At 40.0% G+C, this 27,566-nt stretch overlaps 1 protein-coding gene across 1 annotated transcript; it reads right to left on the bottom strand.

Annotated features, from left to right (window-relative positions):
• Positions 1-37: 37 nt before the first annotated feature.
• Positions 38-23,393, bottom strand: CA12 (carbonic anhydrase 12). The gene is made up of 10 exons (XM_054388054.1): positions 23,303-23,393; positions 20,133-20,153; positions 13,388-13,567; positions 9,948-10,090; positions 7,669-7,764; positions 6,019-6,082; positions 5,401-5,558; positions 4,226-4,352; positions 1,112-1,196; positions 38-122 (listed from the first exon to the last, which is right to left on the bottom strand). The coding sequence occupies exons 1-10, from the start codon at positions 23,391-23,393 to the stop codon at positions 38-40; spliced, it is 1,050 nt and encodes a 349-aa protein (XP_054244029.1).
• Positions 23,394-27,566: the final 4,173 nt, after the last annotated feature.

Genomic DNA, 27,566 nt, shown 5'->3' with positions numbered 1-27,566 from the left:
GCTATGAATGAAAAGGGGCTTTTGTGACAGCAGGGCATCAAAGTTTGGAGATGTCTTCTTCCTCCTTGTACATGCCTGGTTTGTAGATGATCCTTCTGTTGTCTTTGCCTCCCTTTCTGCAGCTAAAATAAAACAAATGTATTAAATAATTATACCTCCAATGAGGGAAAAGCACCATCGGTTACTTAAAATAGTTGATTATGTATACATTAGATTGTTTTTCTCTGTACCAGTGCAAATGTCACAGTATTTTATTGTTACATATGTTTCAGGAGAATACATTCTGTGTGGCACTCAGTGATGATCACAAAAGGATCAGGCTGATCTCAAAGTCTGCAGTCTTAGTCTTTCTTTCAGACTTTGGCTTTGGTGGCAAACAGTGATCAAATATCAGTACAGATTTCCTCCCACTTGAAAGATGTGACCTTTGGGAAAGCTTTTTTCTAAAATTCCATTTCCTTCTTGTTTTACATACTCTTCTAGAAAAAAAAAAAAAAGAATGGATTTGAAAAGCAGCCATGCTAGCAAAAAGAACAAGAAAAAGAGGAAACAGAACTGAGAGAAACAGAAAAACTAGGTTAGCCTGATATCACAGCTTATTGTCCCACTTAGTCTGGAAAGGGAGTCTCATTACCTAGCTGCATGCCAGTACCTGGAGTGGAAAATGATTTTCTGTTCTCCCTGGTACTTGTGTACAGTTCCTTATTACCTGTCCTCGTATCCTTTAAGGGTTTACATGAGCGCTGTTCCAGTAATTTTTATTGTATGAGGAAAACAATTTATACAGTTGCTTTTCACAAGAACCAGCCGTTCCTACAACGGCAGAATGGTGACCGCTGTGGCACAAAGGTTGCAGCAAATAGAGAACTTTCAGCCGTGTTAAACCTATTTTGCTGGCAATAAATAGATTTCCTTTGGCATATATGATACAGGAGAAATAACGCATACAGTGATAAAAACAAATCAAAGCTTGTAGGAAAAGAGCCTATCTCAGATCAAATATTACCACTATAAAAATGTGCAAGGTTTTGGACACACAATCATTTCTTTGTGTCAGAAGAAAAATTTGGTTTGACTTCTTTTCCTGTGATTTGACAGCTGGACATCTTACCTTTTCCTCTTCAGTAGGCAGAAGGCCACTGCAAGAATGGTGAGAACTCCCAGAGTGAAGGCTGTAACAATAGAAACAACAAAACCTAGGAGAAAAGGGAAAGCATACAGAACAGTTTATTTCCTTTACTTGAGAGGATAAGGTGTCATAACACTTGCATTCTGCATCTGCAACTTTCCTTCAGTCTGCTCACACCACTTTGCAATTATGGACTGGGAAAGGATAACTTAATGGATGTATAATGGAAAGTCCTAATCCCACATCTCTATCCACAGTTCACACCTGCTGAAGTCACAAAGCCAACATTCAGGCATAGCACATCAGAAACATTCTGGATTTCAATAACTATAGTGTATAAGACAACATAAGTTAAACTAAAGAACTAAAGCCAGGCAATTAAGGATGTTAAATTTGAAGCCTGTTGTTTTTTTCTGGGCAGAACAACATAGAAAGTGGACTCTTAAAGAATGTTCTGCTTTGCTTAAGGGCATCTAAGAAGGTAAGAGTGAATTCAGGATATTAATACAAAGAACTGAGTCATCTCATGTTTGCACTGAGATCTCAAGCATTATTGTAGTGCCATCTTTGATAATTTGTATGTATGCATATGTATTCATATATATTTTTGGCAATGGAAGTATTTATTTTAGCCTTCCCAAAGATCCTGAAATTGAGCACTCTTTTCTAAGCTGCATTTTCAAAATTCATCTACTCATTCTTTATTATGTTTTATCAAATTACTCTCTCGATATGAACAACATCAGAACCCTTTCAGAGTGAAGCTGTCAGGTGTCATGTATTCCATCCAAATATTTTCTCTTATTAAATTAGCTGAAATGTACAGATATTTTTTCACAGAAATATAAAATCTTATCCCATTTAACCGGTTGGATACTTTAGTAATTTTAAGGCTGGATGAACAGAAGAAGCTTGCAAACCATGGAATTGAAGAAAAACTGTATTTTTAAAGAAGGGTTTTTTTTAATAGTAAAAGTGTCTCAAATGGACAACAAAATATAACACCAAATAGGTAATTGCAGAAAAAGCTTGTAGTTTGAAGAGGAAGGAGTTGTTTCTCTTTGATGAGACATCCTTCTTACAAAATTCAGTTAGAGAGTATTTCAGCATGGCGCTGTAATCAAAACTAGACTCCAGTTCCATTTAACTTGTGGATAGTGGAAGGTTTGAACACCATAATAAATGTCAGCTGCATGCATGTGAAGTTGATTTTATTAGAATAGCTGACTGACAGACAAAATACATTAGAAGCATGTTTGATTTTTGCTGAATAATCCATTAAGATTAGAGGTGTTTTGAAATGTAGTGTTTGTTAATAGTGAGCATAAGTTTAGATTCCAATTCCTGGCCCTGTTTTGTGGCCACTGTGCTTAAGTGAAGATGCCAGCCCTCAGTCTTGGCTTTGAAGAGGCAGAAAAGGTGCTCTGAAAACTTGCGTTAGCAGGGGCCTATGGTGTGCACAACAGAATTTCTTTAATAAATTTATGTGGTTGCCTGACCCAAGCCACAATTCTGTGTGTGGCCTCTCCTTCCCTTCTTAATAAGCGTACTGTATTCCTACCTGTGGTACAGCTGGCTGAATTAGCCTGGGCACTTGCAGTCAGCAGCCAGGTGCACTTTAATCTTGTGCTTTGATAGGAACCTTTTTCCCCCTGTTTTTTTTTTTTTTCTTTTTCCTTTATGTGAGGGGGTGCACCTGTGAGTGCCTTTGTGATCTTAGTAGGTGGAATGTGAGATTACAGGGGTGATGAATACCCTTTTTGAAATTGGTTGAACATTTTTCTATGCTTCACTAATAAAGTCAATGAGCTTTTGTAATTAAATGAACTTATACTGAATGGGGTTTCTATTAAAGTAGCACTGAGCAATGCCTTTCATGGTCATAAAGACCAGTTCTTGAGTGAGAACAGCAGCATGAGCTATAAGTCACACAATTCAACTCTGGTAAGTCATGCCAGCTTTATAGATACATTGAAAATGCTTCTATAGCTGGTATCACCTGGGCATGGGAGCCAAAGTATGTGACTTAGCAAAGAGCCAAGTGTTATTCTGGGGTTTGGCATTGGTTCACAACAACAATTTTGAGAAAGTCACACGTGGGTCAAATTTTTCCCAATAGATGGAAATAATAATACACTATTTCTGTGAAGTGTTTAAAGAAACAGTGTTTAGAGAAAAGCATAGTATCTGATTTTCAGTTGCTGGGATGATGGATTGTAACTCTCTACATTTTAAGTATTGAGTGTGATTTACAGAGACAAAGTAGTCAGGTGCTGAAAGGTCAGCTTAAGAAGCAGATGGAAATTTGCATTTCTCATTTCTGACCAGTCTGCCTCAGAAAATCACTGGCTTACAGATGCAGTTAGCAATCATCAACATGTCTCTGTCAAGTCCACCTTGTGTTTGAATCTTGACAAATTGAGAGAGTAGAATAAGCTTAAGATAGATCTGTAGGATTCCACAGTGAACTAGTCTTAAGCATAAGGTAGCTGCTCACTGGAGAATGTCTGTTGTTCACTGCTATCAAGGATTGTTTATGTACATGGATTTAAGAGACACCCTGTGAAGGAAGCATTACAGTCTCAGGAACTTGGCAGTCATGTTGCAAATCCTGAGACTTGGTAAGAGGTATAAAGCCAGAATAGAATCTTATGACTGTGGCTCTCAAATTCAGTAAGAAATCAAGGACAGAACAAATAGAATCTGAAGTGTGACTTGTGCATACCATGCATGTGAGTTGTATAGTCACAGAAATCTTTTTTTATTGCAGAGTTTCCAATTATTAACAATATACTATAAACAAATCTGTTTTCTTAGCTGATAAATTGATAAGAAGGTTGTTCTGCTACTTATTCTTGACTCTGAAGCAGTAAGAGTGAGGTTACTGCTTACTTATTGCCTGATGTCTGTTGTTGAAAAAAGCCATTTTATGTACTCTACAAAAACAGTGCGGTAAGAGAAGGGAGCAAAGTGAACTGTGTGAAAATGAGGCTGCTATATTTTTGTAGTGGTACAATGCAACAGGACTGCCACTTCAGTATTTCAAGTTTATGCACATCACTGTTCACTTTACCTAGAAGTATTCATACAACTTACCGTCGCGGAAGGAGATAAAAACCAGTCTTTCATGAAATTCCTGAACATTTCGGAAGTTATCCACCATTTCCAGAGGTTCTGGGTCATCACTCTCTGTGCAGTACATGGCTGTTTCCAGTGCCAGTAACTATAAAGGGAAGCACCCTGTTCAGCTCCCAGAGTACAGAAGAAGCATTGCCACCGTATGATCAGTGAGTGTGTGTGTTTGAAATCAAAAGAGTGGTCAAGGGGAAGAGGATACATTAAATAATACTTAACTCTTATGTGGCCTGTGAGTCGAAATGCAGAATAACATATAAACAATGTGGCATCTCCAAACCCTTCCCTGCATTTTGTTTATGTCTTGATAAAATTAGTCAGGCTTAGTAATTACCTACCAGTAAACTGCATGGGAGGTAACATGGTAGCACTTTACAGAGTGTTCTCCATAAAACAGTCTAATTTCTAAGCAGCCCTTAAAGCTGCTTTATGAAACAACTGTCTGCTTTGGTAAAGGCATGATCTATTAGAGTGGATAAAGTTAAGCATGGACTTTGTAACAAGGAGCATGAACTAATTTGATCAGAGATTTTGATAATAACATTTCCCTGTGTTTATAATTAGGTGAATCAGAAGATAGTGATTGGGGGTTTATGTAAGTGGCCATCAAAGAACAAAAACATTTAATTAGGTAAGCATAAAAATGCAAGCTGGAAAAAAGCCAGGGGATTCAAGACTGACAAATTAGCATGTTTTTTAGAAACTTTGCATCTATCAAACCTATCTCAGACCTAAGTCAGTCAGGATCAGAGCTACACTAAAATACTTCACAAACAGAGTTCAGACACTGAACAAAAGTGATCTGGAAGTGACTCATGGAAAGACTTAAAGTAGGAAGTAAGTACATAGTGGAAACAGAAATTCATCTCACTTGGCTGTGATTATTTCAAGCTGATACTACATTAATTGCTATGCAGCTGTCTGACCTTCATTTATTCTGGTTAACTAAGAACATGCTAACTACAAACTGCAAACTGATAGGATATTGATTTGTGTCAGTTTTATGCTGTTCTTCTCACTTAAAGGATTTTAGCAATGGTCATCTTCCAGCTTTACAGGACCAGGAAATGAGAATGTGTGGTTGCTGTGCTTTAGCAGACACCAATTAAGAAAACCTGTGCTGTATTTAAACTTGCCTGCTCCTGTGAAATTTTAACGGGGTATCGGAAAACTGTCCAGAGAACACTAGGGTAGCAAGGAGGAGTTGTCAGGGATCCTTCATAGCGATAATACTCATCCAGCCTGTCAGGAAGCAGTTCTCGAATGTTGAAGCCTGGGACTTGGGCTGTCTGATCTGAAACAGAGTTCATGTTAAATGCTGCGTCATTACTACCAGGTAGCGTATCAGTGAAGTGAGTTTGCTTTTCAGTAACTAGCATGCTTTCAGTCACATCTCTAAGTAAAGAAAAATAAGTTTTAACAGAGTTTATCCCTGTTTCATAAGGAATACAGCCTTTTAGGTTTCCTATGTACAAATCTTGCTAAGATACTAGTCAGAATTCTGTAAGATGAACTGTGGCCATAGTAACCAAAAACCACTGTGTGTAAGAAGTAATGCCCAGTCAAAAACACATGGTGCATGCTAGCCATTCGCTCCTCACAGAAATGCACTGCATTTTTAAGTCCTTCATGGCTCATGACTGATTTACCAAGGATTTCTGAACTGTTTCTTCTTCAACCAGTTCAATCCCTCTCTGGGTGAAATCTGATACTCCTAGTCATTCTCAATCCAGTGCAGGTTTATAGCCACTCACCCTTGTATTTCACATTCCGGAAGTGCCTGAAGATCTTTTCATAGGATGGGTTGAAGGGTCCAATCTGTAATGAACAGACTGTTAACAGCTGTGCAAATCACCACAGTCTGAATACGAGTCTTTGCTTCTGCATGCAGCAGACAGCAATATTTGGTGGCCTCTGTCATACAGCAAGTGTCTCCACCGTCCAGATATTAATATATCAGAATAGCATAAAACCTCTTTTTACTCAAAACATTGTCCTCAGAACTCAGACTCTTTTGCCCTTGCCTGTTCAGCATACTGTACAAATGAAGAGAAACCATTTTCCCTGAGAATATTGCAGGCAGAAGTTCTCAACTGACAGACTTCTCAGACCATCTACTGGTTTCTATTCAAAGCCACATTTTTCCACCCACAAGCATTTTTTAGTTCAGGAGGATAAAGAATGACTTTATTGGGTACTGCAGGGCCATTGGCAAGGGCTATAACTCAACTGTCTGGCAAGGGCCATAACTCAGCTACCAAAAACCATGTTTTTCAACTGCTAGCAGCAGCTTTTCAGTTTAATAATCAGTGGGTTTTTTATGGATTCTTTAGAGCTGGTGCTTAGCAGCCCCTCTGACAACCAGATATATTATACTGATTTTCTTAGACCAACTGCAATATCCAGCAATGTCTGAAAGTTATTTTAAAGACCTTATCTCCATTGTTCCTTTATTTGATTTTTAAACACCATTGCTCAGAATTAACCAGAATACTAGTATTATTCCCTAGCATAATGTACAATACTCTGACACTTTTTGTGGCTGCAACTTCCGAATGAACTGAAATTAAATGCAAAATTGTCAAAGTCTTAGAGCTGCTAGGGAGTGAGTTTGGGTAATATTAATGAGAATTAGAGCTTTGTCTGCTAACTAGAACGTTTGCACTTTTTTGATGGATATGTGAAAACCTGGATGTTTTCAGTGTTTTTTTTATGCTGCAGAAAATTCTCACAGTTAAAAGTAATCTTTATAGTTATCTTATTGAGAAGTTTTAATCCTAAAAAAGAAAGAAAATTGTATATGTACAAGCTTCTAAAAATTTTCTTTCAGATCATTATTATCTTTAATCGCTTGTATGTGAGGCTTTAGAGAGGAAAACTGGAAAGCTGTCCTTCTCTCATCTTAGGAAGGGCACTGAATTTAATTCTTTACTGTAAACTGTGATTCAAAGAATCTGGGAAGTTTGCAGTCTGAAGACTGCGGTCAAGTCCTAATTACATGCAGTGACCAAAGCCAGGGTTATGTCTGCCAGTGCCTCTCTGCTATGTTCAAACTGCTTCATGCAGTTTTAAGTAAGATTGAAATTCCTTGTTGTCTGTTGTTCGATAAACTCTGCCCATCCTTAGTTTGTAAATGACTGCAAAATTGGACTGAATATAGCTGAAGTTAATTTACTGAAAAACATGAGAAATAGTCAGAATCTCTCTTTTCTTCAAACATGTTCCTGTTTATGTATGTGCTCCTGGAATCTGGCTCTTTTTTTGTGAAAGAGAAAAGGCAGAACTTTTATTCAGCCACAGCATTGTTAAATAATCTAGCTAATTTTGTATGTTAAAGGTCTCTGGTGACTTAATGATTGAAAGCATATTTTAAACAAATAAACAAACAAAATCCTGCATCCTACCTCAAGAAGAACAGCCAAAACTGCCAGTCCATCTGCTTTGTCCATGGCTGCTGTTATATCTGGATATTTCTCAGAGTTATAATGTACAATATGCAGCTACAATGAAGGAGATACAATGTTATGGTAATGTCTGGGGCATGATGACATTTGTGTTTCACAGATAAAAAGGACCAGTGCAGCCGCCTCAGGCTGAGACCATACAATGAGATCCTTCAGTCATTTCTAGCTGTTGTGGCAAGATCTTTTTAGAGAAAAGCAAAAGGTCGTGGAACAGCTATTCCTAGCCCTGCTGTAGCTGTGTTACACACACACACCCGCTTTACATAATGTGGGATGGAAAGAGAACTGATCACTTCAGCTTCAAGGAATCTTGACTGTAGTACCAATATTTTTTTCTGAAAAAGTAACACGTTAGCAAACCCTGGTGTTAAATACAACTAGAGAAGAAATGGGTTCCTAATGTACTGTTATGCAAACAAATTATTGACTGATTTCTCTTGTAATCCTTTTGAGGTAAATATCCCAAATCCTTAGTTTGTGATTAGAAAAGATAACAAATAGCTCTTCATTGAACAGAAGAAGGTGAGTAAAGGCAGACTGAGAAGCAATGTCTTGTGGCTAGAAGATATACATGGTATACAGAGAAGAACCAAGATGTCAAAGAGCCAGCAATTTGTCTGAAATTACTCAAGTGATCCATTGCCAGCTCTGTGTTTAGAACCTAGACTCTGAGTCCCTGACTTGTGGCATATTCATGAAAGTACATCAGAGTTTATCCATTTTTTGGTGCACAGTACAGTATTTTGAAGTATATATCCAGATCATAAATACTTGGATAGAATCTTGCAACCTTTTACAGAATCACAGAGTGTTAGGGGTTGGAAGGGACCTCGAAAGATCATCCAGTCCAAACCCCCTGCCATAGCAGGATCACCTAGAGTAGATCACACAGGAGCATCCAGGCAAGTTTTGAATATCCGTAGAGAAGGGGACTCCACAACCCCCCATGGCAATCTGTTCCAGTGCTTCGTCACTCTCACAGTGAAAAAAAATTTGCCCCATGTTTATATGGAACTTCCTATGCCTCAACTTCCACCCATCGCCCCTTGTCCTCTTTTTGGGCATCACCAAGAAGAGCCTGACTCCATCCTCTTGTCACTCACCCTTTACATATTTATAGGCATTAATGAGGACACCCCTTAGTCTCCTCTTCTCCAAGCTAAAGAGACCCAGCTCCTTCAGTCTCTCCTTATAACAAAGATGTTCCACTCCCTTTATCATTTTTGTGGCTCTGCGCTGGACTCTTTCAAGCAGGCCCTGTCATTCTTAAACTGAGAGGCCCAGAACTGGACACAATACTCCAGATGTGGCCAGGGCGGAGTAGAGGGGGAAGGAGAACCTCTCTCGACCTATTAACCATTCCCCTTCTAATACACCCGAGAATGGCATTGGCTTTCTTGGCCACAAGAGCACATTGCTGGCTCATGGTCAACCTTCCGTCCACTAGGACCCCCAGGTCCTTTTCCCCTTCACTGCTCTTCATCAGCTCAGTCTCCATCCTATACTGATACATGGGGTTATTCTTTCCCAGATGCAAGATTCTACACTTGCCCTTGTTGTATTTCATTAAATGTCTCTTCACCCAACTCTCCAGCCTGTCTGCGTCTGGCTGAAAGGCAGCACAACCTTCCAGCATGTCAGCCACTCTACCCAGTTTTGTGTCATCAGGAAACTTTCTGGGAGGGCACTTAGTTCCCTCATCCAGGTCATTGATGAATATATTGAATAGTACTGGTCCCAGTACTGACCTCTGAGGGACTCCACTAGATACTGGTCTCCAAGTAGACTCTGTCCCATTGACCACAACTCTCTGACTTCTTTCCTTCAACCAGTTCTCAATCCACCTCACTACCTGATCATCCAGACCACACTTCCTCAGTTTAGCTGCAAGGGTGCTGTGGGAGACAGTGTCAAATGCTTTACTAAAATCAAGATAAACCACATCCACTGCTCTACTATCATCTATCCACTTGGTTATGTCCTCATAAGTCAAGTTGGTCAAACATGACTTCCCCTTGGTAAAACCATGTTGACTGCTCCTAATGACCCTCTTGTCCTTGATATGCCTAAGAACAGCACCAAGGATAAGTTATTCCATTACCTTTCCAGGGATGGAGGTGAGGCCAACCAGTCATAAACTGAAGATAAAGATCCTGCTTTGAACCAACAGGAACTGCCTAACCTTCTTTGTTCCTTTCCCTGATCTGAACTTATCTTACCTCTGCTGCAAAATGCTTCCCACTGACTGTGTGCTCTGAGCCTTCAGACTTGTTTCTGTTTCCCCAGTGCAGGTGAAGCTGAGATGCAGTGTATTCAAATGGGAGGTTTCTGATGTACATAGTAGGTGACAGATACATTTTCACTGTAAGCAGAGCAAAAGCAGATGGGAGCAAATGATACCACATCTTTCAAGCACAGGGCAAATAAAAATTTACTATGTCTAATGTCTACCGTGTGAGGAGCATGAACAAAGCAGATTCCTAACTCAAATCAATTCGTCTGTGCTAGGAGAGAAACAATTTAGTTGTCTTTAACCCTTTCTAGGTAATTCAGAAGAATTTAGAATGTACCCTTTTTCTGTTTTCTTAAACTAAAGGAATTGAATATGAGACTTGCTGTATTCTTCAGGGAGAAGAATGCAAAATTATCTCAGGCTTATTGAAGAGGCAATTCACAGAATCACAGAATGCTGGCAGTTGGAAAGGACCACCAGAGATCATTGAGTCTGACCAAAGCAGGATCACAGAGGGCAGGCCACAGAGGAATGCATCCAGGCAGGTTTTGAAAGTCTCCAAAGAAAGAGACTCCACAACCTCTGTGGGCAGTCTGTTCCTGTGCTCAGTCACCCTCACCATAAAGAAACGGGTCCTTGTGTTGAGGTAAAACCTCCTGTGTTCCAGCTTGTACTCGTTCCTTGTTCTATCACGGGGCACCACTGAAAAGAGCCTGGCGCCTTCATCTTGAAACCCACCCCTCAGGTATTTGTAGATGCTAAGATCCCCTCTCAGCCTCCTCAAGACTAAACAGCTCCAGGTCCCTCAGTCATTCTTCATAGGAGAGAAGTTCAAATCTTTTTATTCATCCTTGTAGCTCTCTGTTGGACTCTTTCCAACAGATCCTTGTCTCTCTTGAATTGGGGACCCCAAAACTGGACACAGTATTCCAAGTGTGGTCTCACAAGGGCAGAGTAGAGGGGGAGGAATACCTCCCTAGACATGCTGGACACACTTCTAAGTGCACCCCAGGATGCCATTGGCCCTCTTGGCCACAAAGGCAAATTTGCTGTCACGCGGATAACTTGCTGTCCACCAGGACTCCAAGGTCTTTCTCCGTGGAGCTGCTTTTCAGCAGGATGACCCCCTAATTTGTAGTGGTGCCTGCTGTTACTCCTTCCCAGATGCAGGACTCTGCACTTGTCCTTACTGAACTTCATGAGGTTTGCCTTCACTCAGCTCTCCAGCCTTATTGGCATGTTGCAGCAAAACTGAAGCTTATGTGCCACCTTTCGATCCACTTACAACAGTTGAAAACAACTTAATGAATTAATATTTCCTGAGGTATTTTTTAAACTCCTGTTGTATTGAATTATTTTGCCTCTTAATATACTTTTATAAGCATATGGCAAAACCAAATAAACTTCCACCTCTCTCCACTCTCCCCAAAACCCAGAACACTGATGTCAAGCAGACCTTAAGAGCTAGCATTTCCTCTCCTGACATGCTGAAGGAAGGCCTTTGTGTACACTGCTCTCCCTTCTGCTCACTGATGCTCTCCAGTGTGGAAGACAGAATTGATTAGTTTTTGTGTAGAAATTAAAGCGGTAATTCTTGGCTCAGCAGAAACGGAGTTGTTTGCTTGGGAATTTTGGCACTTCATAAAGAAATGGTTTATGTAAAGAACAGACCAATTTCTTTACAGTTTATTATTTTTAGTGTGAATACAGTTTGTTTCTGGAGTGTCCAGGCATGTCTTGTAGGGGAAAAAAGGCTCAAACCCTTAATGAAGGAACAGCTGCAAGCCTATGTATTTTTATGCTAGTGCTAAAAAGTTTTTCTTGATCTCTTCTGCTTTCAATCTAGCTAAAGCAGGTAACAGTATCTTGATTAGCTGGCCAATGAAGCAAGTTAATTATATGTAGAAATGATTGATACCACAATACTAAGCATCCTACTGATTTCCTCTATCCATAAGAGAAAATAGAAACAGATGGTGTAATGATGACTCCAATAGAGATTAATTTTTCATTAGTCAGAGCAATTAAGATTTGTATCTGAGTAAGGTTTCTACAGTGGGTTGCATGTCCCCTGTTTTCCAGGAGGGCACTGACCATAGAAGGGAATTTCCATTTTTACTGAGACAGGAATATATTTTTGTCTTGGTTTTCATTAGGAAGTAGTTGGACTTGTTTTAGGGGCAAGATCTGACAGGTTAGTGACAGAGGCTGTACGAGGAATTTGCTTTTACCTGTGTGACTGTTATGTAAGAATGGGCTCTCAGTGTTGCTCTTTTGTCTCCGCCTGCTCTCTGGCACCATTAAAGTTGACAGACGATGTTTCCTTCTCTGCCTGTTGCCTGTCGCTTATATCAGCCTAATACTTCAACTGTGACAATACAATCTTTCACTCGGAACCAAGAAAGGCTCTTAGGAAAAGATCCTTAGGATCCTTAGGAAAAGGCAGGGTGTCCCAGCCATTCCTAGTCTAAAGCAGCCTGCATATGATGGAGAAATTGATCAAGAGGAAAACCAGGAACCATACCCTAAGAGGCTGGCCCTTAACTGAGGGTAGGGCTTATGATGTTCTACAAAGCAGGTTTACCCCGATGAAAGAATGAGGAAAAAAAGAGATGTCTGCATGTTGGGCATCTTTTAACCAAGCATGCTGGAGAAGAGCAGATACAGAGGCCATGTTACAACACAGGTTCTTTTAATGGTTATGTAATAGGAGGATATGAAGAAGCAGGGTCTTATACTGTTCTTATTTCTATGTTATCAAATGTTTCAGGAGAAGGAACAAAAAATGGTGGGACTTCTTTACTGATATTGTATATTATGTTAATGTAGTAGACCTTTTTGACACTGCATCCTCTCTGCTTTTGCCTACTGTACTGACACTTTGATTTAGTACTACAGTGTAGGGCATGTTTGTATGCAGTTTCTAATTATTTTTCTGTCTTTTTATCTTACCTTACACTAAAGAGGTTTTTAATCACAAGTCAAGGAATAAAATGGTGCTCCTAGCTTGCCTTTTTTCCTTCCCCTCTCCCTCTCAAAATCCAGCTGAGTTGCTTTGATAGGAATGGAATGGCAGAGACCCATTGAACCCATATTTTATCAGTTTATCTTGTTTTAAAAAAAATCACAAAGTCTGTTTCAAAGCACTCCAACCAAACTAAAAAGAAAAGCTTAAGACGTAATTCTGGTATGACTAGAGCTTATTTAAAAACCACAGTCAGTTTGGCTCACTGTGAATCCATTTGTACTCAGTACATACCCAGGTTTCTGTAACCTGTTCTCTTGATGTGGGTGTGCTGATGTGAAGGCCTCATCATCACACCTTAATTTTATCTGATAATCAAAGTAGTTCACCCATGAAATAAAAATTCACAGGATCCAGCAATCTTTCCTTTACAATACCTTGCTGTCATTGAGCTCTCTTACCTGAATGACCATTATTGGTCAATGTAAAGTGGTCAGTGGAGGGCACATTATAGCCTATGAATTCTAGAGGCAAGAGATTAGAATCATACTGGAGAATATCCTTGTGGAAATCTATTGGTGATTGGAATACTCCTCCACAAAATGGGTATTTCTTCGGCCAGGCCTTCTCTCCGTCAGGACCTGTGTAAATGAACAAAGAGACACACTTGTCAACTATGAAATTAATTTAAAACCTCACATGTTTCAGCCTTCACTCAAAATCTGGATAGGAACCTTTTCTGAATTTTTAATATTTTTTTTAATCTTTTTTTTTTTAATCCTAATTTCATCTTTCCAGTGTGCCATTATATAGAAATGGGCCAAATGCCAACAAAAATCTCACATGGAGGCGCTTTACTGCCTCTTGATTCTTTGCGAATCTCAACTGCCCTTGATGTTACACTTCTGGGGAACTGCAGGCCAAGTAGCTCATCAGGTTAGGCTTGCAGGCAGCAGCACCATAGCCAGCTGCCTCTGACTCTCTTGTGGTAGTATTGTCTCTCATCAGAGCCTGCAAATGTGGCAAGTAGAGTTTGGATCTAAAACAGTATTTGGATTATTTACTGACACGGATTAATTTTTCTATGGAGATAACAGGTGTCCGTGTAGTAACGCAGCTATTCCAGCCTTCTGAAGGGAACTGCTGAAAGAAGTGACTTCATGCTGAAAAAGGAAATTTTCCATATTTTTCAGTAGACAGAAATCCAGATCCTCATAAACCTTTCCTTATCATACAAACTGTCTGGCTCTATCTAGCACTGTTGCACAATCCGTAGCGAAAAGCTAATTTGCAAAAATGGAAGGTAATTTGACCTGCAATAACTTGCTCAAGCTCGGGTGAAACTTTTCTTCATCACAGTCATTTGCCTTAGGTAGGATCTACAAAGAATAGGTAATATCAAGAGATTTTTAATTGTGCCTTTGATTTAATTACAGGTTAATAGGTAGAAGCTGTTTGCAAGCTGTAAGATGAGACCATTTGGATTTAAATAATAAAAGAGGAACTTGAAACTCGTCTTTCTCCTTGACTCTGAAGATTCATCCTGATTCTTTCTAAGGCAGGAAGGTCTTTTGGCATCACTCAGCTTGATCTGTATAACACAGGCCATTGGACCTCCCTGGTTTCATTTTTACTTCAGTGAGAATACGTTTCAGCAAGGGAAAAACATCTACTCTTCCTTTAAGCACTGCAGGGAAAAGATATTTCATTAGTGCCCAGTGGATAATTACCTCCTTGGCAGCATGCTTGTCACTGTGAGTTTGTCTAGTTTTGTCTTTCTTTAAATAGTGATTGCTTTTAATTCTTTGCTTAAAAATTGAAGAACCTCCTGTTAGCATACTTTAGTTCCTCACTGAAGTACTTGTAACATGGAGGACATAGTTTCTTGCTTCACTTAAGCTAAATACATTGCATTCCTTGACTCTTTGGTGAGAAGTGTTCTTTTCAAAATCTGTAATATTCCTTGTGGTTTCTTTGAAGTCCACCCAGTATGTTAACATCTTCCATGAATCGTGAATGCCAGAATCTAATGCTAGATTGGGTCATCAGTGGCAAAGCAACTTCAGATTTTTTTCTGAAGGAAGATTAACAGTCAGGAGAGCATTACTACAGGCTCACTTTTTTTTTAGTGTGAAAGGCAATTTCCCATACTGTGAGATACACATACTCAAGAATGTTTACCAGGAAAATATATATCAGGATATACCAGGAAATCCTAGTTTCTTGAGGTTGGACCTTGATGTGCAAGACAGTGACACTGAAAAGTATCACTTTCCAGGGAGCTAAGACTACAGCAGTGTCAGAAGGTTTGTGTGTTTTGTACACTGATAAGATAGTGAGTATGCAAGAAGACTTCTATATAATTTTTAATTTGTGCATAAATTAGAAGTCTAGTCCCAGACAGTGAAAATCATGTCATGAAGTACCACTCACTTCTTCAGTACTATGCCTGGATGAATCGAATGCACTTAGGAGCTGGCCACTGAGTATGGGAAGTTCCACAACAGCATTAGCAGTTCAGAAGGGAAACTTTTGTCTTTTCTATGTAGTGCTGTAATTATCACAATCTTTGTGTGCCTTGATCTTCAAGAGTAGTTATCCTTTCTGTGACATAAATCTGCAATTCCACTTACAAGGCCTGTAAGCTGCAGCAGTTTTTGTTTCTCACTCCTGCTCAATTAAAAAGAAACAACCAACCAACCAAAACAAAAAACCTTTTTTGGTACAAAACTAGTTTTTCTAGAAATTCTGCCTTTTGCCACATAGTCTTTGTAATTTCAGTGTCTCAAAACTCCTGTCTCAGATTGATGATCTCACTGCATCTTGGGTCTGCATATGTGAAATTGAGATTTTCATAGTAGGTAAACCATAGAGCTAGAAGGCATGTGGCAGTTTAGGCTGGGTGCCCCCTGCCACTGCCGCATGAGATACACCTCTGGTGTCCTGGGTGCCCACCCACAGGGGTGGACACAGGAAACAACGTATTTCTACCCATAAATCCTGCACCCTATAAGGCCATCTGCAGAGTCATTCTCTTCCTCTTTCTTCCCTCTCTGCTCCCACGGGAGATGTCCTCTCTTATCGGGTAATGCCGGGGGAGTATCCTCAAGGCCTCTTAGGCCTGACTAGGCCTAATGCCAGGAGGAGACTGGAGGGGGGGGCAGTCTCAGACCTGGCCAGCCTGAGGCTTGCCTAGCAGCAGGAGGGGGAAGAAAGAGCCCTGGGGGGTTTGGGTTTACCCTCAGGTGGGAAGAAGGGAAGGATTGGGAAGCCTTTGGGAATTCTGTGAGGGGTTCTGTACGCTTTGGGATACTCTTTGTCACTATGCTTTGTAGTTTGTAGTTCTCTGTAGCTTCACCAATTGCTTTTCGATTTAAACTTTCCATCACTCTCCAATCCGTTTGTGTGAGTCTTATTCTTTTGTCCCTTTCGGGGCAAGAGACGATCTGTCTGGCCCCAAACCAGAACAAAGGCATTTCTCACCTAGCTCTCTTCAAAACAAATGGTTGATTGTCAACCAGATTTTCTTTTTTCTGTCTCAGCACATCAAGATAAATCCGTGGTAGTCACATTCTGTCTACAAAGCCTTTGTGTGATCGCTACCGAGTGATACCAAAAAGGTATTAATATAAGAAGTATTGCAAAATTATCTTAATGTCCTCCTTTTTTTGACAACGACCTAGGTGTCACAGATGATGTTTGCTGCTCTGAGGACCCCATCACAACTGTGTCACCATAACAATAATTGTGCCATGGGCATGTCCTACCCACCCAATGCTATTGTTCAGCTGTTGGTCTGAGCAAATTAAGGTAAGGAGCTGCTGGTACAGGTGGAAATAGGACCCCCTCCTGCTACCACTGCTCCCAATGCAGTCATGAACATTCCTTACTGTAGAGAGTGCAAACTCCAAACTCAGGTTGCTCAAATCCAGCTTGTGGGCTGCCTTATTTTATGTGAGTTTCCAGGACCATGTTTCCCTACTTTGCTGTAAATAAGCCTTTGTGCTTTCATGGCTATTTCATAAAAGATGTCCTTAAATAAAGTAGTAATAACTCTTTGGATAGTCTTGCTGTCCAGCTGTCAGTGAGCTAAGCTAAGTACTCTCAGCACCACAGCTGCGTATGTCCATTGTGTCATTTCCTTTGACAGCTTTTAGTTTTCCATGCCTAAGCCCTCAGCCAGCCCTGAAGTACTAGCACTGCTGACTGGTGCATGACAGATGTTCCTTTAAGAATAACAGTGGTGTCTGCTCCCAGGATGTGTACATTGGCTGACTTAAAAAAAGAAGAAAGCAGGCATATGAGACACCAGTTTTACCAACAGTCTTTTGCTCCGATGACCAATTAATATCCATGTTGCTTGAGCTTCTCATGAGCTGTCCAAGTTCTCTTGATTTGAAGTAAACAAATGTATAAAAATGCATTGGCTCAGTAGCAACCAGGAATGTTTGTGATATTTTTGCAGCCAGGCAGAGCACTCTGCCCTGCTTTCAGTGAGCTAGAAGCTGCATGTCTGCTCTTAGCCTAGTGCTGAGCTAGTAATGAAGGCTGAGAGTCCAGGCTTCCTGCCACAGTGACATGACTGCATGGGTTCCTTTCACTCAGAGCCCAGGAAGAACTCAGTCATTCCATTCCATGTACAGGTATTCATTATGTGCATATCTTCCACATACATGTTCGCAGGGAAGCTTGTGAGATGGAGGGATTGCCAAGGATGGTAGCTGTCCCTGCTACTCCATTCAAGTGCTGTATCGGAAGAAATCTGGGACATGTCCTGGTGTGTTCACTAAAGCTGGCATTTCATTTCTTAAGGGGAAGCAAAGGGGTCTTAGCATAGGTTCTCACCTATGCTGTCACCGCACTGAATTGGAGTATTTCATAACAGTAGAATGAAAGAGTTTGCAAGTTCCATTAGCCTGATGTCTATTAGCAGTTCTTATGTCTACATTGTAGAATGAAGTTGTCTCTTCACGTGTTCAAGCATATTAATCATTCTGTTGGCATTATTACTTTAAACTTGGCTGTAAAGCTAGTTTTTGCCATTGAAGCTATTTCTCCACTTTCAAGGAGCGGTCCTGGTTCTTTGATTTCATTTCAGCCCTCTTATATTACAGAAACAGAAACCAGAATCTAAAGAATTGAGTCCCAGCTCTCCAAATGTACCAGTTCTCTTCTAGGGCAGGGGACTTCAGGCTTGTACCTTCCAGCCACACAGCAACATTACCGAAAGCTGCTTGCACATGCTGTCCTGAGCTATGGGGCATTGGAACAATTCTCTAAGTTCTTTAACTGATGATAGACTTCATTGACATTGTGCATTCTACAGGAGGTGAAGCAGCCCACACAGAGCAAACCTGTGTCAGAGGAGGCTGAGGGCTTTTGCCCCAGCTCACTGGCCTGCACTGTTTCTTCCAGGCAGTTTTTCTTGTTCTATATACAAGAGTAGTGAAATCAAGAAGTAACATAACTGCAGTTTGATTAAGGAAAAGGCAGATGGCAGAGAGGTTTAGACTTTGTATTTATTACACCTAATGCAGTAATTTCCATTATATCCAAGCCAAATGCTTGTTTCTTTGGAAGCTTGTGCTGAAAAGATAAGGCCTGATCACATGGAGTGTCAGCTTGCTTTGCCACAATGCCCTGAGCTGCTAATGCTGTGTCAACATTCATTTTTACATAGTGTTGTACTGAACAGATAGAATTCTTGCTGACAGTCAGCATCCAGATTTCTCCTCCACCCCTGATCTTGTACCCTGAATCTCATCTGGACATCAGCCTACACTCTAAGTATAAGGTCTTTACTTCCTTTTCTGTCCTTTGGACTTAATTTTAGTGGGAGGCTTTGCAATGTGTTGCAGAGTTAAAGGTAAATGGTGGCAGGTGTAGGATCAGTAGGAGAGTATGGAGAGGCTCTTTTCTGGCTGACTGTAGTCTCTCTAATCAGCGTTTTAATCAGTGCAGACCCATGTTCTACCTCTGCTTTTTTCCAGGTATATGAAAAGAAACATTCTGTACAAGTTGAGTTGCCACTTTAACTTTTTGAAGTTGCTTTTTTACGTTTTTCTGGATATATGTGAAAATCAGTAGTCGAAGAAAAAGTAAGAATCTGTTTTGTGAACCTTCCATCTATCCTCCAGTACATATTAGAAATCAGTCTGCAGTATGGAGGCTCTTGACAGGAATGGATTAAGTTGTGTGCTGAGAATAACATACTCTGAAATACACATGGGGATCCAAATTCCCAGAAAGTGACAAATTTATACAAGCATTACCCTGGGAAGGAAGGCAAAACTTCTGCTTTGATGGTAGTAAAAGAAGTTTTGCTTTTCTCGCTACCCAACAGGGTTAGGTTTGTCTGATGGCTGCTGTTAAGGTGGAAACCCCAAGCTTTTGTTATTTATATTATGTCAAGCTTTGTTTTTTTCCCAATGAGAACGGGAAGTATATGTATGCATGCTGGCAGTTCAATTTGTGTCTACAGACATGCAGCTGGGCAGCTTTCCTTTTGCTTATGTGAAGTGAGTCAGGTAAACTGGAGCACAACCAAAGGGAGTAGATATTAACAGCAAGTTCAACCTCAGAGGTTCTTTGTGTTGTCTTGGACCACCACTAAAGGCTTAAGAACAAGCATTTTTTTCTGAGATTCTCAGTACTGCCCACTTCCCTGTGAGCATGTGGCATGTAAAACACTACCCATATTTGATAATTCCTCTTCCTGAGCAGCCATCACATCCTTCTGGATTAGTTGCTGTCTGAAAGGACTAGTGTACAAAATAATATTGCTTTCCTAAATGTGCTGGGATCTTCAGGGAGCTGCCTCCAGTGACATAATACAGGTGACTCGCTGAACTCTGTACTTAAAAAATGAAGACCCATGTGGTTAGGGAGAGGAACTAGGCTGAAATGTGCTGCTGCTCTGTGATGGTGATGGAAACAGAGGGCTCTGGAGAACCTCTGCAGTTGTGGGGCCAGTCTTAGTCTGCTGAAGTTCTTGTCACTCTCTAAGGTAGTTTAGAACCCAATAACTGACTCTCAGTCATCCAAATACAAAAACTGATGGATGAATAACAGATTTCAAGACAACGGACCAGATCCAAACCTGGGTAAAGTTGCCAAAGCTAGTAAGTTCTCAGTGGAATACATCTGACATGTTGTCTTTAAAACACAGAAGAAGCCATAACTTCACATGCACAAATTAGTACTTACCAATATAGGACCATTTTGACCCTGTTTAAAGATAAAAGAAATATTACTGTCAATATTTGTAATTGATTGTAGTCTGTAAAGAAATACATTGCCACTTAAACCCATGTACTGAGTGCTGCAATACTTGATCTGTCTTTCTAGCCCCAGATATTAAACAAAACATAAATGCTTTCAAAAGTACTAACCCTTCTCACCCAAATTTTAATTATCTCTGTGATCCTGCCCATCGGGGTGACTTTCCTGTGGTCACTTAAATCCTTAAGTAAAACTTTTACCAATCTGCTTTTTCCTTTGTGGAATAGCCACAGACTCTGTATTAGGTATATCCCCGTGGGGCTTTTTTGTTTGTTTGTTTGTTTTCTGATTAGGAAACTTAAGGAATATAAAAGGGCTGTAGCTATAATGCTCCCTCTTACACCTAGCTGAGGAGTTTGAAAACCATTAGTGGATTGCCAGTTCCTACACTGAGAAATGATGGAAAGACTTCTGTACAGAGACTCTGAGATTTGCCATCTGAGACAGGAATGGATGGACTTTGAAAAAGCAGGAGTATGATACACAAACCTATATAACTCAGAAAGTCCTAGGGGATTGAGAGAGTGTTAAAATGACCAGTATTCATCCCCGCTTAAGGAACAGAACAGGGTCTCTGCATATCTTTGGAAATGTCTTGATTTATTAAATACTCTTTTAAAGTTGTTGAGGATTTTGTTGGATATTTTTGGTTTGGTTTGGATTTTATTTCTGTTTGTTTGTTTTATTATTTTATTCCTGCAACCTGCTTAGAGCTTGCTGTGTAATTACAGGTTCTTGTTCTGACAGACCTGAACAGTTTGGGTTATCAGGCTAATGCAAATTTGGTTTTGTTTCTGCATGGAAACCAGTCCTGAATTACGAGTCTTGCAGACACTCAGTGTGTCTGTGTGCCTGCATGCACGCAGGCAAATGTTTATCCTTAGGTGCACTTCTGCTCAGTACAGATTCTTGGCTGCATTTCTTGTACTCTGACACGTGGCCACGGATACAGCTCTTCAAAGAATGTTGTGGAAATGTTTGGGATTAGTTTGTAAAGATGCGCAAAACAGCTATACTTAGCTCTTTGTATTGATGTGTGCTGGAAGCACTATGCTCTCTGCTTCTAGCTGGTTAGGACCAGTGTCCCTTGGTTTTTTTACACTGGAATTTTCAAAATGAGGTCTGTGTAATGATGCTGCCTGAAATCCCCAGAATTCTGTCTTTGATTTAGAGATTAGAAACCTTGTTCTTGTCTCCCCTTCTCTCTGCATGGGATCAACATCTGACACTTGCCACCTCTGCTCAGTACGTTCTGGAGGTAGAACTTGCATGATGATAGCAACTGAGTGTCAACAGGTTTTAGAAATTGCCACATCCTCATCTGAGCAGGGTTTGAAGAAATACTGACTTAACTACAATAGCTACTCTCTTCTCATGCTCTAACTGCCCATTAAAATGTGTATGAAATGCCAAAACTGATTTTTATCATGTAGAACAACCTTAAAGCAGTCAGTTTCAAATATTTTTAATATTTTTGATGTTCATACCAACTGAAACAAAAATAAATGAAATCTTAAACTCTTTTGGCAAGTGACATTTTTCTTAGTCTGTGAACATTTTGATCTGTAGTTCACTACTGTTATGACTTTCCTGATGAGCACAGTAATAGCAACTTGTGTAGGTGGGGCTGAGGCACATTCAGTGCTTAATTCATCTGACTTTGATCAGCAGATGAATAGATGACCAGGTGGCAGAACCTTCTTGATTTTGTCTGTATGAACACGTGGAGCTGCAAGAGTCATTTGCTGCTATCCTCAGACTGTAAGCAAGGTTGCTATTAGCCTTATTCTGCTTGATAATGAAAAGAGGATGAGGCAGACTGTCACAAAAATCTTTCAGGGTTGGAGGAGTCAATAGAGTATCCAACTCAAATCTAGAAGGGAACTACCCACAGCTCTGTACTTGTGAGCACTGCCATGCCTCTTTGTTCATGTTGGGGTGAGTTCTGATGAGTAAAGCAGTTACATGCCCGTGTATGGCAGCGGAGGTTCCTAGAGCTAGTGTATCTTGTTTCACTGATCAATATCCAGGGTGCAAAATATGTTTCCAATGCAGCTTGGAAGCTGAGAAAGTGGGAATGGTTTTTGTTGTCATGATCTACATTAGCTGTGTCTCAGACTTGGGAAGATGTCAGAAGCAGGCAGATGCTAATCTTGCTATTTCTTGTCTATTTCTAAGATAGAATTCTCAGCATTCCCTTCAGAACATATCTCAAGACATCTTTTTGACATATCCTTTCACTTCCAAACCTTCTGTGTTGTCAGAGGAAGCATCTAAAAAACACCAAGCTTTATTCTGCTGTTCTGGAAAGCACCAAGCTGTAGGAACTTCTTCCCTTCAGGCAGTAGATTCTGCTAGGTCATACAACCATTTTTCAGTGTATATATGCCCAAAATAAGAAGGTTACCTTAAAATTTTGAATTCCACCCATTATGTAGCCCATGTGCAAACCCCATGCTTGTCTTGGCAGAGCTCTGTGTGAAGCTGACGATTCTGGATTACACTTCAGCTTTCAAGACTTTTTTCCCGTGAATATATGTGCTGAGTAAGTCCTCTCACACCTCACCCTTCACAGTGATTTTCCCTCATATTCTGCAATCACACTAGGTACCTTATTAGCTTGAATGGATGAAAATTGATTATAATCAGCCTGAATAGATTAATATTAACTCCTAAAAAGAGAGTGAGGAGTGCTGAACCCCTGAAACTGGTCCTGTTTAAATATTGAAGATATTCTTTTCTTCTGGTTTAAAAATAAACAGGGCAGAAAGAAAGGTGTGATGCTTTCACTAACTGAGAAAGGCAAGTCTGCTTCATTCTATGAGAAACAAAAAGATCACAAAGCAAGACATACTGAGCATGCAAGAAGTCTGTAATACAAACTAAATTAGAGGGCAAATTTATTTTTTGTTTATATATCAGAATACCTCTTCTGAGAAATTGAAATAAGAATACTTAGTCCAAACAACTGCAGTCTGCAACGATAAACAACATTGAGCATGATATTGAAATAGTAATAATTAAAAGCTACCAGTTTGCTGCATACATTAGCTGCCCTCAGTGTGAGAATAAAATAGAAAGCTGGAAAAGTTTACCGTTCAGCGGCGCTTGCACTGAGAGTTGTGTCTTTAAGCAGAAAATAAGCACAGCAGTGACTGTGGCTATACCGAAGCTCTTGGCTGACATCTCAAGGAAAGACTTAAAATATTCCAACAGTTGATGGGTTTCTCTGCCCTCTGAAGAAGCTCCCTTTTATATATGTGGCAAATAGCAGAATGCAAACATAGAGAACTTCTGCTAATGAGTTACTGCTCTTCTCTTCTCTTGCCTCTCTCTTTCCTCTTAGGACTGCTTTTTATAAAGCTCCTGAGACTTAACCCAAAACAAATGATGTAATCAGACCTGCCTCTAGGTCACAGCACCCTCAGAAAACTGATCATACTCTTCTTTACCTCAGTTTTAGTGAGCTACTCACAGAGCAGACTCCAGCATGTAGAGAAGGAATTTAAATGTGGAACTTCAGAAATTATTTCATAGACACAAAAATGCTTAAAAAAGTTGCCCTCTTAAAGGCCATGCCACAGTACAGTTTTTCTAAGCTTGTTTCAGAGTGTCTCCCTCAACTCCCTTTTGTGGATCAGTGTGATTTAGCATAATGGTCCACTGTGAGGACTGGAAGGAGGGAGGGGAAGAGAAATGAGGCTGTGTGTGAAACTGTCGATGACTTGGAGGGACCATGGGCATGTCTCATGAAAACCATCCAACTTGTTAGGAAGGGATTTTTTGTAAGCTGAAAGCTGTTGAAAGTGGGAGAACAATATTCATGAAGAAACCACTCTAAGAGTCTAATGTTCAGGAAGTGTAGGAAAAGGGGGCTAAAGAGGAGCATAGGGTATGAGTTAAAGTCCTCTTCTGAAGGTGACTGAGGAATAACCTCTTAAACTGAGAGCATCATGAATAGCTGAAGAGCAAAAAGTGGAATTGGAGAGGCTAACAATTTTAGTTGAGTGCATTATTATTTATAATTGTTAACTGCTTACTACATGTCAGTAACAGCTCTGTAGCATGTATTAGTTTTGACTGGTCAAACTGTTTTCAGTATCTTTATCAACCATTGTTTAAATGCTCGGTGTTACTAGACTTATTTCTTTTTTCTGCTGTTATTTATGAGGCTGATGAAAGGAACAGAAAGTTGACTGGCACATGGCCACTTGTCTCTAGATTCCAGGTAGGGATCTGTTCTAGAGCATGATTCTGGCCTATTGCTGTTGTTCCTCCCAAGCTAGGCAGAGGCAGGCTAGCGTTTATGGCTTGTAGCCTTTTAGAAGGAGCTGTCATTGAGTATGGTTCCTCTCTCATGCTTTCCCTTACTATTTTGTAAATCTAGGTTGTAATTCTGCTTGTTTTGGTTCAGCCAGATGTAATCTAGAGGGAGAGGGCATGTGCTTCAGTGAAAATGTTTTTAACATGGCTTTTTAAGTGTCATTATACAAAAAGAGGGACACTGTTTACTGTATCTACACAGAGGGGCATGCTGAGTGTGTTGAAACATGTGGGCTGTCAATAACAGTTGAAAATTACCTCCTCTACGAAAGGACTGTTGTGTGGGAGAGTGTGGACTGAGATATCTGCCAAACTGTGTTTTTATATGTCCTTCCTTCCTCTTTTCTGCCAATGTTCTTGAGAAGTTCACCATGCTGAAGTATGCTCTGACTCTTAGACTCTCCCTCAGCTCATTCTTTCATTTTCACAATCTACATACACCTCTTCTCCCCCACTTTCTGCTGTAGTTTGGCTTCACATCTCCAGGAGGAATTCCAGGCAGTGCTTGTGCTTTCAAGGCTGGCTGGATAGAAAGCTCTTCACTTGCAAGATACAAACCACAGAAAAAGAAAAAAAAGTTCTCTTGACACAGTTAGCTGCCTGTATTCTTCACAAACCACACGGGGCTTGCCATTTTATTCTATCTTGAAGGAATTTGTGTTTTTAGCAGTTGATTTTCATCTCAGCATAAGTCCAAGGTGGAGACACAGCAGGGTTTCATAGTTTGATGTGGCTTATGAGAAGTAGTGTATTTGGATCCCCATTGTGAAAGGTTAGGTTGATTTTGGTTGGTGCCTGTTTATCACAGTTTAACTTGCACTGTCTTCGTAATTGTAGTGGTGTTTGTCAAGGCAGTAGTAACATAAAGATTAATGTGATAGCCATCCTAGAAAGTGCATAAGACAAGTTTATGGCAATACATTATGCTGAAAAAAATCTTCTATGAATGAGAGTGTTTGCCACATTGAACTACACATTTACAATGCAATATGCAATAAATAAGTAGATAAGTAGATAATAAGTAAATAAGTAGATAAGTAGATAATAAGTAAATAAGCTAAGAACAGGGAGGATGATAGGGGGTGTGAATAATGGTGAAAAAACCAAAATGCAAACACCCAGCAGGATCATGGGCTTCTGAAGAGACTCGGTGTTGAATTTGCAGTACAGGATGATTTTTTTGTCCACGTTATGCTGAAACTTTGGCTTCTATGGCACCACAACATAACTAACACAATCAGGTATTAGATACTACGTCAGCCTCACCATGTACCACAGAGCTACTTTAAAAACAGATAATTCCTTCTACTAAAGTACATTTCAAAGGGCAGAAGATGCACTGATTGTTTTCAGTCAAATTCCTCTGTACCGATATTTCCTCCCAATCTCTGTGTGTAAAATTTGTGTAGAAGGTGGGACATTGTTTCCCAGGGCAGAGTGCTGTAGAAATTAGACAACAATAGAGTAAATGGCAATTAGGTAACATGAACTAGAGATGGACATGCTTATCGTGGAGACATTAATAATTAGACCCGGGCTGTGCCACAGACAAGTCCACAACCAAGTCAGCCTTTTGCTACACCTGTATTTCTCCTGTGCCTCAGGGCATACGAAGTGATCTCACTTCAGACCATCTTCCTGAACAACTTAGATTAGCAAAATGCTAGTTTAGTTTAAAAATTCACTCTCTTATTATTTTCTATGATGCATTTAAGCAAGTGCTGTCCTTCAGGAGATCCATAGGTGAGCTCTGTTGAATGTGGTAGACTGAGACTGCTATGATCACCAGCCAAGATTATTCCTGTTGCTTTCTGTGGAGCTTAGGCTTATGTGTGCTAAAAAGAGCAGCTCCTTGTGGTTCATCAGCAAAGGAAATTCTGCTAACCTGATTACAAAAGCAAAAACTTCTCGGGTCCCCACTGCTTCTATCCTCAAAATCAGCCCATCCCCATGTATTCATTTTGTGCAGCCTGTAACACACTACCTGCAGAACAAACTCCAAGTATGGATTGACAGGCACAGCAATGACACATGGCTCCCATATTGGGAAACTGCTTTCTATTAGCTCATGTTTTTTAATTTGTTCTTCACTTTTAGGATTACTAAATATTCTGTTTGTATTTGTTATTCCAACAATTACTTCATCATGAGAGTGCCCTTTACTGTGATCACAGTAGGTATGAGAATGAGACACAGGAAAACGAAATGAAAAATTTAGATCAGAAATGATGCTGTCACTGTTTGCAGTAAGTGAAGAGACCTTCAATGATTGCACAATCTAAGATTAGGTCTTTTTATGAAATCTGTTTGTATTATAAATGAGCCAGATAGCCATTTTTCCCAGCTTTATGAGAAAAGTTAAATTAGATCTGCAGCTGAGATTCAAGCCCGTCAGGAACAGCCATGTATCTGACGTGCAAATTGCCAAATTTGTTTACTAAATCAAACTCTGCTATTGTCAAACAGTCACATTTTACAATGGTTGATTCAAGAATTTGGGAAAAAGGAAATGAAACTGATATACTTCCAGCAATTTCAAATTGCAAGAAATTAGAAATATGATATGGTGATGATTGCTTTGGCCTTGCTTGCACAGTTTCGACAGCATCATCCAACATATGCCCAGATAAAATTTCTTTTATTTTTTTTTTCCTATCTTCACTGTGCTTTGCCCTGTTATATTTTTCCCGTGGAATAGATGTACAGCCATTACTGCATATACCTTGTTATATCATGTGAATTTTTTTTTTTTTTAATTTAATTCCTAAAGTCTTTCCAACACTGGAGCATGGGAAAGGGTCATATCATCCCATTATGCAAGAACAAATGAAGAGTCATGTATTTTAGCAGGAAATCAGATTGGAAATGTGGGCTTTCAGATGTTCTTCAAAGAGTGTCAACACATGAGTTGACAAGCAGGTATATGAGAGTTAATTTTTAGTGCTACTAGAAAGTTAATGGAAATGCTTTTTATCTATCTTATCTATCTTATTGCAAGCTGGTTAGTCTGGATGTGACACTACTAAATATTTGATA

The sequence above is a fragment of the Indicator indicator genome, chromosome 16, assembly GCF_027791375.1.
Source record: "Indicator indicator isolate 239-I01 chromosome 16, UM_Iind_1.1, whole genome shotgun sequence".
In the NCBI taxonomy this organism is placed as follows: Eukaryota; Metazoa; Chordata; class Aves; order Piciformes; family Indicatoridae; genus Indicator; species Indicator indicator.
Note: the sequence above shows the minus strand (reverse complement) of the source record. Positions and strands in the feature narration are given on the sequence as shown.